The following is a 15875-nucleotide window of genomic DNA, read 5'->3' on the forward strand; positions in this document are numbered from 1 at the left end:
GTCGTCGTTGAATTATCCTTCCCAACCTTTATTTAAAGATATGAAAATAGGGCTTCCCTACTCATTTGGCAGTGAGTGGGTCAGTGGCTAAGACACTGAGCTTGTCAATCAGAAAGGTCAGCAGTTCGGCGGTTTGAATCCCTAGAGCCTTTAACAGAGTGAGCTGCCATTACTTGTCCCAACTTCTGCTAACGTAGCAGTTTGAAAGCATGTAAAAATTCAAGTGGAAAAATAGGAACCGCCTTTGGTGGGAAGGTAACAGGGTTCTGTGTGCCTTCGGTATTTAGTCATGTTGGCCACATGACCACGAAGATGTCTTCGGACAACACTGGCTTTTCAGCTTTGAAACGGAGATGAGCACCGCCCCCTAGAGTTGGGAACAACTAGCACATATGTGCAAGAAGAACCTTTACCTTTACCTTACTCATTTGGCAATTCAGTAGTATCTAAAAAAGGCTAAAGCAGTAGGAACTGAGTGAGTCTATTTTACACAAAATGCACCTTGTTCATGAGCAGCTGTTTACAGGTATGTTGAAAGTTATGATGGTCCTGAAAAATGTGATTTAATTATTGTTCCTTGCACTTACAATTACCACAGTATCCCTGTGGTCGCATGATCCAAATTCAGGTATTCGGCAACCAATATGTATTTACATCTTGAGGTCATGTGATCCCCACTTGCAGCGTTCCTAGCTGGCTTCAGACAAGCAAAACCTATGGTGGAAGCTGCATTCACTTAATGACCACAGGGGCTCACTTAACAACCACAGCAGAAAGGCCATACATTAGGTGCAACTCACTCAATGACTGCCCCACTTAGTGACATAATTTCTAGTACCAATTATGTTTGTAAGTACCTAATACAGTGCAGACAATTTAATCTGGCAGGGATTGTGTGTATTTTATATTTGCACTGAATCATGATTAAAAGTGAGTAGTCTGAAATAAGAAACTATAATTTGTTAGTGTATCTGACATACTACATTGGTTAAATCTGTGTTAGTGTCTGTGTGTTATATTCCATACCTGAATATAAATGCAGAATTTACATTCAGGTTTGTAATGGCTGTATATTGGGTGGGAGGGTAACCATTTTGTGTCTGACTGCATGCTTCTTAACGTTTTGAAGGGACTGTTGAACTTCAGATGATGGGAAAGTGGAGTGGGGAGTAATTGCATGTCTGATACATCCCTCTTTCAAAATGTGCTTCTGGAAAATGAGCATATGAGAGAAACCCCATCTCCTGCTATGTTGGATGTGTGAGTGTTATATGTATACTCAATAGCAAGAAACACTTCAATTTGGAATTACTGTAAGCTTCAGTCTAAAAAAAATTTAAGCTGTTTCTCAAAATTTAACATCTCTTTTTAGACAAAACCTTCCCCTACCCGTTTCCACAACTGTTTTTAACAAGCTTTTTAACTCATGTATGTTGCGTCTAAACACGTTCCTCTTTTCCCCATCCCCTTCCTTCCCTTGGTGTCGTCCCCCCCCTTGTCCTTATATTCTGAATTTCTCAGATTATAAGAGTGGTTTCGGAGGGAAATTTGGTGTTCAAACCGAAAGGCAGGACCCATCAGCTCTGGGCTTTGACTACAAGGAGAAGCTAGCGAAGCACGAGTCGCAACAAGGCAGAGTTTCCGCTTCTAACTCTTGAACCCAGTGCCATCATTTCTAATCCAGACCTAAGCTGCTCATTGCAAAGTCCCATACAATGCATGGCAACTTTAATTTCTTCTTCATTTGCATATACATCAGGGAAATAATTAAGTGACCTTCAGTTACTTTAATAATCCTGTACGTCCTGAATGATAGCGCATCACCCCATCTGCTTGGTGTACATTCCAGCAAACTTTGGGGTGCTCAACACTGTGTATATTTTCAATCACAGTCCTTTCCTTTCCATAAACCTTTGGCTCCTATATCTTTAGTACACAAGTCCAGATTTATTTACTAATTACAGGAAATTATTATAAAAATGGTTTCAAAAAGAAAGTACAAAATCTCTTTGCCAAAGTTAGTCCTGAAGTTGATGATATAGCTATATATTATATGATAATGATTGTAGAATGATTGTAACTTTTTTCCATTAGAAATATACCTCAGCTGGCAGCTAGATAAGAACTTTCTATTTGAGTAATAACTTGCTTCATGCAGTGTGTTCGTTAACATGAGCGCATCTGGAATTATTATATCATTAACATTTTAGGTAAATAAACTTAATTCCAGTTTTTCATGTTTCTCTCACAAAAACGTGTATCTATGTAATATATATATATATATATATGTGCATTGCGTCTGTCTGTAAAATAAGTCAAAGTAAGCAGGAGATTAAAAAAAAACCTTTAATACTTGATTCATCCTTGTGCTTTTTAACATGTTTGTCCAGCATTTAAATGTATTCTTGTTGGCAATCTTTAAAAACATAACATGGCCATTGTTTTTAAATCATTAAGGCATTCACAATTCTTGTTTTTTTTTAAGTAAAAAGCATGTAATGCCTTGAAATAGTGGCCTTCATAAAGAGGCAGAATGTCTGACTTCAATCTCTCCTTTAACAATGTGACGATTGCTCAAGGCTGCACTGTGGATGTGGCCTGAGGCAGGTGTCTTGAGGGAGAGCACCTCTTTCTTTGCTCGGATCTGATTTCATTTCAGCCAATGGATGAGGAAGCATGCTTTAGCCTGTTGTCACTTGCATACCTACCAATGCTTTGAGGCCCTCAGAATATGTACTTTTCCTTTTGCATCTACTTATTTTGTATTTTGGCTTGCCTGCAGTCACTGTACTTTGTGCATGAACATCCTTTCGGTAGCCATTGAGAGAAAAGCATTTACAATCAATTGTTTTTGTTCTGTTTTCAGATTATTCTAAAGGATTTGGTGGAAAGTATGGTGTCCAGAAAGATCGGATGGACAAGGTATTTAATTAAATGAGCGATGGGGTTAGCCTTCTCCACTAATACTGAAAATCATTCCATTATCGTAAAGTGTACTTTCTCTGAAGACATTCTTGTCTTGTTAAGGAGAGCTCTGCAGCCTACAGAAAAGATTGCAAAGAGGTGCTTCAGACTTCACATAGTGCCAGCTCCTCTCTACTCTTCAATAAACCACACAGGTTTTTTTTAAAAAATTCCTGTGTTCAAAACTGGAAAAAAAAGGACATGGCTGCTTTAATGAACCAAATCATTATAGCAGCCTATATGCAAGAGCCGAGGTGGCGCAGTGGGTAGAGTGCAGTACTGCAGGCTACTTCAGCTGACTGTTATCTGCAGTTCGGCGGTTCAAATCTCACCAGGCTCAAGGTTGACTCAGCCTTCCATCCTTCCGAGGTGGGTAAAATGAGTACGCAGACTGTTGGGGGCAATATGCTGACTCTGTAAACCGCTTAGATATATACCGCTTATGAAACGGTATATAAGTCTAACTGCTATAACTGCTATTGCTATTTAATGCAGATCACAAAGCAGCAAATCTTTTAGGTACATGTGCAAGAATGAAAAAAGATGGGCTGCTTTAATGACTAGCAAGTTGCTTTGGTTTGCATGAATTCTGAACCCTTGCATGTCATTTTTGAAGCATGCACATCCCACTTATACATATTATTAAGATTTTGCTTTATAGCAGAAACCTGGACACTTTAGTGCATATATGAAAAGAAAAAGGAACTATTGGCTACCAGGAATCATAGAATAACAAAATCAGAATTTGCCACAGAGTTCTACCCCTGTTCAAAGCACAAATGCAGTCAAAACATTTCCAATGGTATGTAGGAGTGTATGTATACATGTGTGGGGCAAGAAAATATGTGGATGGAAACTAATCAAGGACAGAAACAACCTTGAACTAATGAGAAATTTCCTAACAGTGAGAACAATTAACCAGTGGAACGGCTTGCCTTCAAAAGTGGGTGCTTCCTCACTGGAGGCTTTTAAGAAGAGACTGAACGGCCAGTTGTCTGGAATGGTATAGGGGAGTGATGGCTAAACTTTTTGTCTTGGGTGCCCAAAATGCAAGTGTACGTGTGCGATAGCGGGTGCACGTGCTGGCACCCATAATACAAAGCACGCCCCCCACATGCGCATGTGCACACAACACACACACACATGTGCCACACTGCTGTTGTGCTGCTCGCCACCAAGCTGAGCTTGGTATTTCCTCCGGGGGGCTGCGGGAGGCTGAAAATCAGCTGGCCAGGGCGTGCATGCATGCTGGAGCTGACATAGAGCAACGGCTCATGTGAGATGGCTCCACGTGCCACCTGTGGCAGGCGTGCCAGAGATTTCTCATCATGGGTATAGGGGCTCTTCCTAGAGCAGGGGATTGGACTAGAAAACCTCCAAGATCCTTTCTAACTCCGTTATTCTGGTATGTGTGTGTGTGTGTGCGCGCGCGTGCGCAGTATGTACATATTATAGTTCTAGTACAGCTTTCCCAGTTAAGAGAAAGATTTGAATATGCACCTCTTTCTGTCTTGCATAAATTCATTTCATAAAGTTTGAGAAGAATTTGTGCATCTGAGTTACCTGTAATGTAATAGTAACTGCAATGGTTTGTCTAAGAAATTTATTTTTGTTCCTTTATGTCAGTGTTTCTCACTCTTAGTAATTTTAAGATGTATGAACTTTAATTTCTAAAACTCTCCAACTAGCAAGTAAGTTGGAGGTCCATACATCTTAAAGTTGCCAATGTTGAGGAACCATGCTTTACATGAACTGGTTTCCATTTCATTGTATTGATAGAATGCATCATCTTTCGAAGATATTGAGAAATTGTCTTCAACATACCAGAAGACCAAACCAGTAGAAGCTGGTAAGATCCCTCTTTTCATGGTTTTTTAATTACTGTATTTTTCAGAGTATTAGATGCACTTCTCCCCCCTCCCCCCCCAAAGAAGTGGGTAGAAAAGTCTTCGTGTCTTATACAGCGAATATTGCGGCGGAGGGGGAGGGGAGTTGGTGCAGTGCCAATCAGCTGAACTAGAAGGGGCCGTGGTGGCCTTGGCGAACAGATGTCGGCGGATGGGCTGCAGTGGATGGGCCAGATGGATGCTGGGAGGCAGAGGCAGATATTTTTTCTTGTTTTCCTCCCCAAAAGCTAGGTCTGTCTTATAGTCCGGAACATCTTATAGTCCAAAAAATACGGTATATAGTTTTGTTTCCTTTAACATCTTAAAAATCTCTAGACTCTTATCAGCAAAGAGCTACTAACAAGTCTTGAAAGGTCTAGCTTTTAAAGTGTGGGTGAAAAAAACAAAAGCCAAGTAGCCATCTAATATACAGTATTTTGCGGAGTATAAGATGTACCTTCCCCCCTGCCCAAAAAAAAACCAGCGTGGAAATATTGGTGCATCTTATACACCAAATACATCCCATGTTTGTGAAAAACGAGCTGTTTTTCGCAAAAAACGGGAGTGTTTTTGCCTCCTCCCACCCCCAGAAGCACTCTGTAGGCTTCAGCAGGGCTGGGGGGAGGGAAAAATGCCCCCATTTTGGTGAAAAGTGGATGAAAAACGGGAGCGTTTTTGCCTTGCCCCAACCCGGCTGAAGCCTGCAGAGTGCTCCTGGGGCTGGGGAAGACAAAAACTTTTTTTTTCTTTCTTACCTCTTCGAAATCTTGGTGCGTCTTATACACCGGTGTGTCTTATACTCCGAAAAATACAGTAATTGTTTTCTGCCTACAATCTCTAATTGTAGGGGCTATTATTGAAACCGAATATGTCAACCTATCTTTGATCATATATTTGGAGTTACCTTTTATTTCTAATTTAAATCAGTAAGTAGACAACCCGTGACCCTTTGAGGGTATCATTTCAGAGATACTTCCTTACCTAAACAAAGAAAACAAAATGACCATGGCAAAAACAATCAGTAGGGTAGGAGTGACTTCAACTTCCTATTTGGCTTCCCCCATTGAATTTCCTTGTGAGGCATTGAGCATCAGAAATCTCCCTCCAGCAGGCAGGGGAGGGGAGGGAAGTGAGAGGTTGGACAAGTGACCAGGAAGCTGTCGTTGAAAATGAGGATCATGTGACTGCAAAAGCATCGTGGTGGTACTGAAGCAGCAGCACCCTGGCAGTAGCTCTGAAGCAGCCACAATTTCTCCAAATTTGAGAATAATGGGTCCCAGGAGTCTGCAGAATAGCCTCTTTGAGGTAACTTCGTTGACAAAGTTTCACCCAATTGAAGGTTGCAAAGTAGCAAACAGACACAGGCGCTTTAGTAGTATGTAGATGGGTTCAGTTTAAGCTTTCAGCCGATGCATGTTTTGTGGCAGATGTTTCTCTCGGGAAGTTGAATGAGTTACTCTCCTTAGCTGCACCTTGTGATCTTTTATAAGCACAGATAATTTGTAGTCTGACCAGTACACTAAATAATTAGTCTGGATTTTGAGAGCAAATGATTGGGAATTGCTTCTGAAGTTTTGTGGGGTGGGAAAATGACTTAACGGATAATCATTTTCATATTGTGAACCATTGCAGCAAATGCCAAAACAAGCAACATCAGAGCTAACTTTGAAAATCTAGCTAAGGATAAAGAACAAGAAGACAGAAGAAAGGCAGAAATTGAAAGAGCTCAAAGGATGGCCAAGGACAAGGAGGAACAAGAAGAGGCTAGGAGGATAATCGAAGTTGGTGAAATTCATACTTTTGTCTTTCTCACAATCCCTTCCACTCTCCCCATCTCCTCCTGACTTTAGTTGCACCATTGCAAGTGTAGATTCTGACTGAGAGTAAAATCAAGATCAGTATATATGTGTCAGCTTTCTTTAAAAGCTTCTTTATGTAACTAAGTAGTAATTATTCTAAGACTCTTAAATTATGGATTGTAAAAGAGTTATGAGAATACAGGTAGTCCTTGAATTTACAATCATTTGTTTAGTGACCGTTTGAAGTTACAGTGGCACACCTACAATCATTGCAGCATCCCCAGAGTCACGGGATCAAATTCAGTTGCTCAGCAGCTGGCATATATATGACCATTGCAGTGCCTCGGGGTGGGGGTGGGGTGTTGTCATGTGATCACTATTTGGAACCTTCCCAGCTGACTTTCGATAAGCAAAGTCAATGGGGGAAACCAGATTCGCTTAATAGCCACATGATTCACTTAACAACTATAGTAATTCACTTAACAGCTGTTGTAAAAAAAGTTGTAAAATGGGGCAAATCTCACTTAACAGCTGCCTTGCTTAGCAACAAGAATGGACTCAATTGTGGTTGTAAGTCAAGGATTACCTGTAGTTGTTTTCTAAGGAGCCACACAACTTGACACCTGCTGCAGTATAAATCATATAAAATATAAGAAATTGTCACACTATGGCAGAGCCTTTGTTGATTTTCATACCTACAGCGAGACTTGAACTCACGGTCTCTGGTTTCTAGCCTGGTATCTTAACCACTAGACCAGTGGTAGTCAACCTGGTCCCTACCACCCACTAGTGGGCGTTCCAGCTTTCATAGTGGGCGGTATGGGTTTGCTATAACTCTGCTTTTACTTTATAAATAAAGTAAAGTTACTTCCCTACTTTATAAATCACCATTAATATGGAACCGGTGGGCGGTTAGAAAATTTTACTACTAACAGGGATACAAAATTGGGCGGTAGGTATAAAAAGGTTGACTACCTCTGCACCAGACCAAACTGACAATTATATTTAAAATTACATTTTTATATTATTGTCACTAAGATATATGCTAATATAATATTATATATAGGATCATTAGCCAGGACTTTTGTATTATTGTACTCCTGTTGAATTCTATTAAGCTATTGACCTCAACAAGTGTCCTAAGACTTCATTTCACTGGTAAATTTAAAGCAAAAGTTAGGAGAAGTATTAGCTGCATTTGGTAAAATATAGTTGCCAGGACATGCATTCCTGGTAACATTCTGAGGTAGATTTGCCATACAATATGCAGAGTCTGCTGGAAAAGATGTATTAAATTTATTGAAGGCGGATGAATGCTATCTTCTCTATAGTTATTTTAGTTCTTGAAAAATAAGATAGCTTATTGTATAAAATGTGTTTTTATTCTATAAAAATTGGCACTTTTATTTATTTATTTGCTGAGCTGCAGGGAAAAAAAGTCATTTCAATCAAAGAAATAGAAAAGCAACCTGGTAGTTCCATGTATGGTTTTAATTAAGAAATATTTTAGATTATTGCTCCTCAGTTGCTACCTTTTTAGAATGCATTTAAGACATGACATTTAAAGATAACCCATGGGAAATTGCAAGCAGCCTTTCCTAGCATGGTGTCTTGCGCCACCCACAGTGTTTCTTTATGAGACATTGATGTGTAAAGAGAAATTGTCTGCTGTATAATACGTGCACCTTGTGTAATACAATGCACAAGTTCTCTAATGGCTTAATTTACCTCACACAATCCCCGATAAAGATGGAAAATAATAAATCTCTGAGGTCAACAAGGCAGGAGGAAGATTTATAGACTTGATTCATAAAATGTTTACATGAGTTTATATGTTGTATTTATAGTCTGCCTTCCCACCCAACAGTTGTGTCTGTGGGCAGTTTATCAGTATTTAAATATGTGGTGTTCCATGGACATGTGTTAAAATACAGGTAGTCCTTGACTTATGACCATAACAGGGTTTCAATTGCTAAACAATATGGTTCCTTATCAAGTGGCCAGACCTGGTTTTACTACAATTTTTACCACATTCATTAATCACTGCTGTTAAGTAACTGACATGGTCATTAAGTGAATCACATGTTATGAAGTCATCAGAGAAAGGCTGTGATGGAGGAAGAGACACATGAGCTATCTCATTCCAAGTGACAGAATCGGGATGGAAAACCCATTAATGGCATTTCATGAGCAACCTAGGCACCTGTAAGAAGCCCTGAGGGTGTCATTGTACAAATAATACAAATTACAATTACCCTCTTCCCCTCATTCCCACGTGCATAATTATAGCTCTCAAGATGGTCCCTGCCTCAAATATTTCTCCTCCCAGTTGTAGTCCTGTGATGAAGAACTGAAAATCACTTGAATCAGTACCCCCGGGTAGTCTTAATCCAAGGTAGCACTTCAGTGGTGGGTTCTGGATTCCATTCCAACCGGTACGGTTGGAACGGCCCCGGAGTCACCCACATGCACGTGTGTGGTGCGCGCATGCGTTGTAGCATCAAATGACACTTCTGCAAGCCTCCACAACACTCCAGCTACTCGGCGGAGTGTTGTGCAGGGGTCATATGCAGAAACGCCAAAAGCTTAAAGCACAGGTAAGGAGCGCGGGCGGGTGGGCCCTCCGGAGCATCGTACTGGAATGGTACCTGGTGCTCCGGGCAGGATCCAGTACACCTGTACCGGGGCGTACCGCCTGCAACCCACCATTGTAACACTTCCTGCATATTAGTTGCCTTCAGTTTTAGTCTTCTGCACCATGAATGTGTATCCTCAAATAACTATGATTAAGATGGTTTTTCATAATCTTTACCTTAAAAAAATATTTTTGTGCCTATTGATATATGTTTAAGCTACCTTAAAATCATACTTTCTTTTTTTGAAAAGGAAAAAGCCAAATGCAAGAAACAGAATCCTCCTGAACCTCTAGCTCCACAACCAGTGGAAGAAAAAGTGCCATCGGATGCAATCTACGAGGTTGGTTTGGTTGTTTCAATGTCAGAGTCCTTTTTCCAATGCATTTTGTGTAGCATATTCATGACATTCATATCCTTCTTCCAGTAAAATAATAAATAAAACAGGTAAATCCATTTAACAGGTTGCCCTATATCGTGAGTTGGAAAAGCTACAATTTTTAGATTAATTTAACTATATAAACCAATCAAACACCTATCTATATCAGGCTTGACTAGTTATACATAATAATGTGCTAGAGAAATCCTTAATGTAGGTGGGGTAAGGTAGGGCAACAGCCTTTCCTGAACCCTCAAATTTGCTGCCAATGGGGTTGGGTGCTCCTGCAGAGACTGCACAAGCCATCTTTGTTTGTTTGTTTATTACACTATACTATATAGACTGCCGCTTTCTATGGACTCAAAAAGTATGTTCCAGAAAACAAGGCATAATTGCTAACTAAATATTTGCTAGGCAGTCCAATCATGTTTTCCCTTCAAGCACTCTGCAGCCCAGTCCTCTTTTGAATACTTTCCTAAAGATTGAAGGCAGACCCAGAGAAATCGTGTTGTTGTTCCCCCCAAAATCCATTCACATAGGGTTAGGGGCTCTTAGCACATTTTACTGTGTCTGAGAGACCCAGTTGGAGACCTCATAAATTCCCCTAAAAGTTTTCTGCTTGAATTTCCAAGATGTGTCCAAAATGGCCAAACTAATTTTTAAAGTGTCAGAAGGGGAAGAACTATGGAAAGCAATCTCTGTGTCAAATTACTTTTAACGTTAATAAATGTTGCATTCCAGATGAAATTAGATGTAGTTTTTTGCCCCAGCCTACCCACCATGTTTGAGAATAGTGCATGGGGCCCTATTATTCTGCGGTGTTTTTGCTTAATGGATCACAGTGGATAATGTTCATAATCCAATATTTTGAAAAATGGTGAATGGCCAGGTGAAATATCACCAGAAGTGTAATGATAATTCACTTCAACAGCAATGATAACTTAACAGCAACAGGGAACTTCTTGATAAATTTTTGATAATTGATATCTTGCATAATGGTTGCTTTTATTTGTGTAGGATGCTGCTTCCTTCGAATCTGGTTATAAAAGTTCCAATGCAAGTCTTCCAAATGTACAGGAGCCAGAACAGGACCGCAAAGCTGAAGAATCTGACTATCAAGAAGCAGTTAGTCAGAGAGAGCCGGCCTATGAATCGGCGACCGTGTACGAAGAGGCTGCAGTAGGAAATCAGTATCAAGCAGGTTAAACAGCTTCTCTTTTCGTGTCTGAATCTTTGGGTAATTCCATGTTGTCTAAGACTAAGTGGCTAAGACGCTGAGCTTGTCGATCAGAAAGGTCAGCAGCTCAGCGGTTCGACTCCCTAGCGCTGTGTAATGGAGTGAGCTCCCGTTACTTGTCCTAGCTTCTGCCAACCTAGCAGTTTGAAATGATGTAAAAATGCAAGTAGAAAAATAGGAACTGCCTTTGATGGGAAGGTAACAGCATTCCATGCGCCTTCAGCATTTAGTCATGCCAGCCACATGACCACGGAGACGTCTTCAGACAGCGTTGGCTCTTCGGCTTTGAAACAGAGATGACTACTGCCCTCTAGAGTCAGGAAGGACTAGCACATATGTGTGAAGGGAACCTCTACCTTTACCTTTATGTTGCTCAAGGATATGATCACACAGGTCTGGCCAGTATAAGAAAAACTCAGCATGCTGCCTTAAATTGATTGGCGGTTAGGGGCAAGAAAGATGTTAAGTAGCAACATAGGCCGAAAATGAGAAAAAACTTACTTACTGTCACATTTTTCACTTGGTTGCAGGGCTCAATATAGGTGAATCAATGCTAGTTAACAACACAAATAAATATTTGAGAGGAAGTCACTTCAAGGAGCATGTAACTTAAACAAGGAGTAATTTGCAAGGGGGCTACTTAACTAGCAGTTCCCAATGGGTGCAGTAAAAATGCAAATATTATATTGATGACTCAGCATTCAGTCTAATTGTACCAATAAGGAGGCACCTTTATAAATGCCAGACCGTGTACAAAGTAGATGATTTGAAAATCCTGTAGTGAAATTTATCTTTTTTTTTTAGATGAAACTGCTTATGAATATGAAAATGACCTTGGAATAACAGCTATAGCCCTATATGATTATCAGGCTGGTAAGTAACACAATAACTAGCTTTATAGTTTTGGTTCAGAACATATTTAGGCTCGGATTTCTACAGAATTGCCTGTATTTGTTCGTTGGGCTAGAGGTCCATACTCTTCCAAATAACCTTTTCTGGATTTTCTGGGAAAAATAATAATTTGGGATGTGCTGCATATATCCTCCTGGGCTACTTGCTAATTGGAACCAAAAAAAATCTGTTTAATTGCTATGTTCATGTCCCTTCATCATGCTTTCATTAAGAGCTGCTTCTATAGAATTTTTCAATAGGTAACCCCAACTTACAATTAGCAACCATTCAAAGTTAAAACATCATTGAGAAAAGTGACCTGCAACCAATCTCACACGTACGACTGTTGTAGCATCCTCACCTGATCCAAATTTGGCAACCAGCATGTATGATGATTGCAGTGTCTTGAGGGTCATACAAGCATCATTTGTGACCTTCCCAGCCAACTATTTCTTCTTTTTTTAAAAAAAAAAGTTTTTTTTTAATTGAACACACATTAAAACATTGGACACAGTGTAACCGTCCTAGCAATGTCTTTGCCATACATACTAAAATATAAAGTTAAATATTATAACCAACATGCTTATTTACAATTGGACTATTCAGTATTTACAAATATAAGGATATCGTATTTCCATCCCTGTTGCTTTGTTCTTGTCTTATACATTTTCACTGTTATAATTTCATATATAATTCTAATCTCCATTCTATAAATCTTAGTCATTGCTTATTTTGGGTCTTTCCTTTTTTGTTCCAACCATTGCTAAAATTTATCCCAGGTCTTATAATATTCTGATTCATCTTTGTTCTTCAATTTTCATGTCAATTTATCCATTTGAGCACAAACCAGAATTTTCCTAATTACTTCCTCTTGTGGAATTTCCCTGCTTTTCCAGTTTGGGGCAAAGACCATTCGTAATAATATGTATTATTAAGTAGATTACCCCCTTGTTATGTTTATTGTTTGTGATTCCCAAGAGAAATAGTTCTGGTTTGAAGTTGATTTCCTCTTCAGCCAACTTCTTACAAGCAAAGTCATTGGTTGTGGGAAGCAGGAGTTGCCTAATGACTATACGGATCACTAAACTGCAGTGACTTGCTGAACAATCATGTCAAAGAAAAAAGACAGGCGTGATTTAACAACAGTCTTGCTTAGCAATGTAAATACTGGCACCCAATTATGGTTGTAGGCTGAGGACAACCTATGTAGAATGAGGTGCAGTGCGGGCTCTACTAGAAGCTGCTATCTAGGTAGAAAGTCTCTAGCAGGCCTGATGTGTTAATTCAGAAGCTCTGCCTGTGCATTACCTGCAGAGAAGACTACTCTGAGTTAGGAGGAGGAGCCACTGTTGCAAGTTTTGAGCAAGAGCTATTCTCACTTTTCTCATTGTGTGTTTTCTGCTGATCCTATCAGATTACCTGTGAATGTCAAAAATGCTTTTTAAACTATAACATACCTGGAAGGAGGTGGTAAGCTCTGACTTTCGGGTGCTGGAAAAAACCCAGAATTTAAAAATGTTTCTGGTCTATTTCTCAGCACCTCCAATCTGTGAAACACAAATGTATATTTTGCTTGAAAACATGATTTTCCTTTTGAGCCAAGGCTGTGCAGTTTTTTGGTAGGCTGCTCTGTAGCGCCCACAGAAAGGGGTGAAGCCAGTGGCTACTCCCAAACTCTGGAATTCCTTCCTGATAAAGGCAAGGCTTGCTTGGTGGGATTTGTTCTGTCCACAACCAAAAGACATATTTCTTAATTCAGAAAGGCCTGGGCTATTGCCTTGATCTCTTAATAGATTAGTTTTCTGTCTGGTGGAGATGATTTCCTTTTATTCAGGTGTTTCTGGGTTTCAATTGTTCAGCTTCAAAATGATTCTGTTCACGCCTTTGTTATTTGATGGTTCGTTCTATGGGTGGGAGTTGAAACGTAGGGTGCGGGTATAGAAAAACAAAATCAGCTGATCTAAACCTGAGTTTCAAAGTCCTTCTGCTAAACCTTCTAACCTTTCTGTTTTTTTTTCCACAGCTGGGGATGATGAGATTTCCTTTGATCCAGATGATATCATTACCAATATTGAAATGATAGATGATGGTTGGTGGAGAGGAGTCTGCAAAGGCAGATATGGGCTTTTCCCAGCTAATTATGTGGAGCTGAGACAATAGAAACGGATGTTTACCATTTATGCCTTAATACCATGATCATTCATCTGACTTATTACACTACAAATCATGTGGGGCTTTTTTTTTGGGGGGGGGGGTTGCAAGAGAAGAGAGTGAAAGGATCTATTCATACTCCTTTTATATTTAAAATACTTTGCTGATGCTTTTATAAATGTTTTATGGGTCCAGAAATTGCTAATATATTGTGACTCTATGTTGCCCTGCAGCCTGTCATACTTTTTAATGCATTTTGAAAAAGAGGTTTCCTTGATTCCTTTGTAAAATTGGTGATGGTGATTTTTCCCCCCTCTAGAGTTTTTAGTTCTCTCTAACAGTAATACATGTTACAAATTATATTCATGTGTTCTTGTACTGAACATGGTCAGTTTTCCAGCTCCCATCTGTCATATCTAGGTCACATTTCGACTTACTGGGAACATGGCAGGTATGGACAGAGGAAAATGCTAGCTGGCTTGCAGTTAGAGGCAAAACATTCATGGGAAGTTATTCTCTATTTAATCTCAGAAAGGACCCAGTATAGAAGGCTAGGCTTATTTTTCATTCATATTCTTGGGAAGTGCACAGTCCAGTCAAAAGCTCTGTTACGCAACTTTAGTTGAACTTTTTCAGAAGTTCTGATAAGGAACTGATGCAAGCCTCACCTGGCTTTGTGATGTTAAGTTTTGTTTATGCTGCTCTTTCTCTCATGCACCTAGAACACTGTGAAATTTTTGGTCTTGAAGATTTAAATGTTTCCATTACATGCCCTCTCTAGCTCTTTCAGCCTGTCACCTCGATGATAAAACAGGCGGGATATGCAGCACTAATTTCAGTTTGTATGATTTGCAAAGAGGACAATGGGATGAGATGACTTCCTCTATAGTAAATCTGATTTTTTGGGGGCTATATTTCACTAAAGGAATATTGCTCTTACGAGTACATTAAAGCTTTGGAGGAAATTGCTATTTTTAAACAATGTCGACGACTCATTTTAGATATTCAGCTCTTGACTGCCAGTAACACTCAAGCAAACTGTAAAGGTCTCTCTGTCTTTTGCCAAATGTAATGCTGAATTTTTGCTGTAATTTCTGTAAAGTAAATTGAGAATTAATTACTGATTTTAACCACATAAGCATCCCTACCAAAGACAGCATACAGTATATGTGTCTTCAGTGTTTCTTGTTCATTTCTGTTTGGGAAGAGAAATTCAGGGATAAATCGGTCAAGGAAAGAAGTGAATGAAAAAAAGATTAGCAAGTTCAATAAGATGTATATAAAAATATTTCTATTGAATGGCAACCTGCAGTGTATCTAAAGAAATATGGAATGTAGAGAGAAGTAATCTTGCATGGGATTGGCTACTTGGACAATCTCTTAAGAAGAATGTATGTAATGTTTATTTTCTATTATCTTCCCCACCGGTTCCTTGCTTTCTCATAATTACATTGATAATAGTATGTTAAGTGGGCATGGATTTTTTATGCAATTTTAGCTTATTCAGTTTGCATAGAACAGCAACTAGGATATATGATTCCTGTTTTTCTTTTTCTTTTTGTAAATTAAATATTCAAATAAACTTTTGGAACCATTTCTCCAGGATATTTTTGTGTCTAAACTATTCTAAGCCACAAACTGAATGTTAACGTATTGCCTTCTGCTGGGTGAAATGCCTTCCAGCATCTTATCTTCAGTTACTGAAGCAGAGTCCCAGTGGGAAAAACATGACAAGAATATTCTTGCCCTGGTTTTTAAATTATCTGTCACCGAAAGGAGCATCTTCTTCCACCAATTATTCCACGGCAGTACCGTTTCCCCAAAAATAAAACCACCCCAGATAATAAACCCAATTGGGCTTTTGAGCGCATGCGCTAAAATAAGCCCTCCCTGAAAATATTGCAACATAGCGGGAGCCTTGAAGTGACCACACTC

General features: G+C 39.4%; 1 protein-coding gene across 3 annotated transcripts in view; it reads left to right on the plus strand.

Moving 5' to 3' along the window:
* CTTN (cortactin) overlaps window positions 1-15537 on the plus strand; it is a 33716-nt gene extending 18179 nt beyond the window's left edge. For 2 of the 3 annotated variants that reach the window (XM_032225476.1, XM_032225466.1), the window contains 7 exons: window positions 2867-2922; window positions 4744-4813; window positions 6483-6631; window positions 9536-9625; window positions 10679-10862; window positions 11703-11771; window positions 13813-15537. In XM_032225476.1, the coding sequence (XP_032081367.1) occupies window positions 2867-2922; window positions 4744-4813; window positions 6483-6631; window positions 9536-9625; window positions 10679-10862; window positions 11703-11771; window positions 13813-13949 (755 nt within the window). In that variant the 3' untranslated portion in view covers window positions 13950-15537. Of the gene's footprint in view, window positions 1-1521; window positions 1633-2866; window positions 2923-4743; window positions 4814-6482; window positions 6632-9535; window positions 9626-10678; window positions 10863-11702; window positions 11772-13812 lie in introns of all 3 variants that reach the window. The other variant, XM_032225485.1, reaches the window with a different exon arrangement.
* The last annotated feature ends 338 nt before the right edge of the window (window positions 15538-15875 follow it).

Source organism: Thamnophis elegans, chromosome 1 (assembly GCF_009769535.1).
Source record: "Thamnophis elegans isolate rThaEle1 chromosome 1, rThaEle1.pri, whole genome shotgun sequence".
NCBI classification, from domain to species: domain Eukaryota; kingdom Metazoa; phylum Chordata; class Lepidosauria; order Squamata; family Colubridae; genus Thamnophis; species Thamnophis elegans.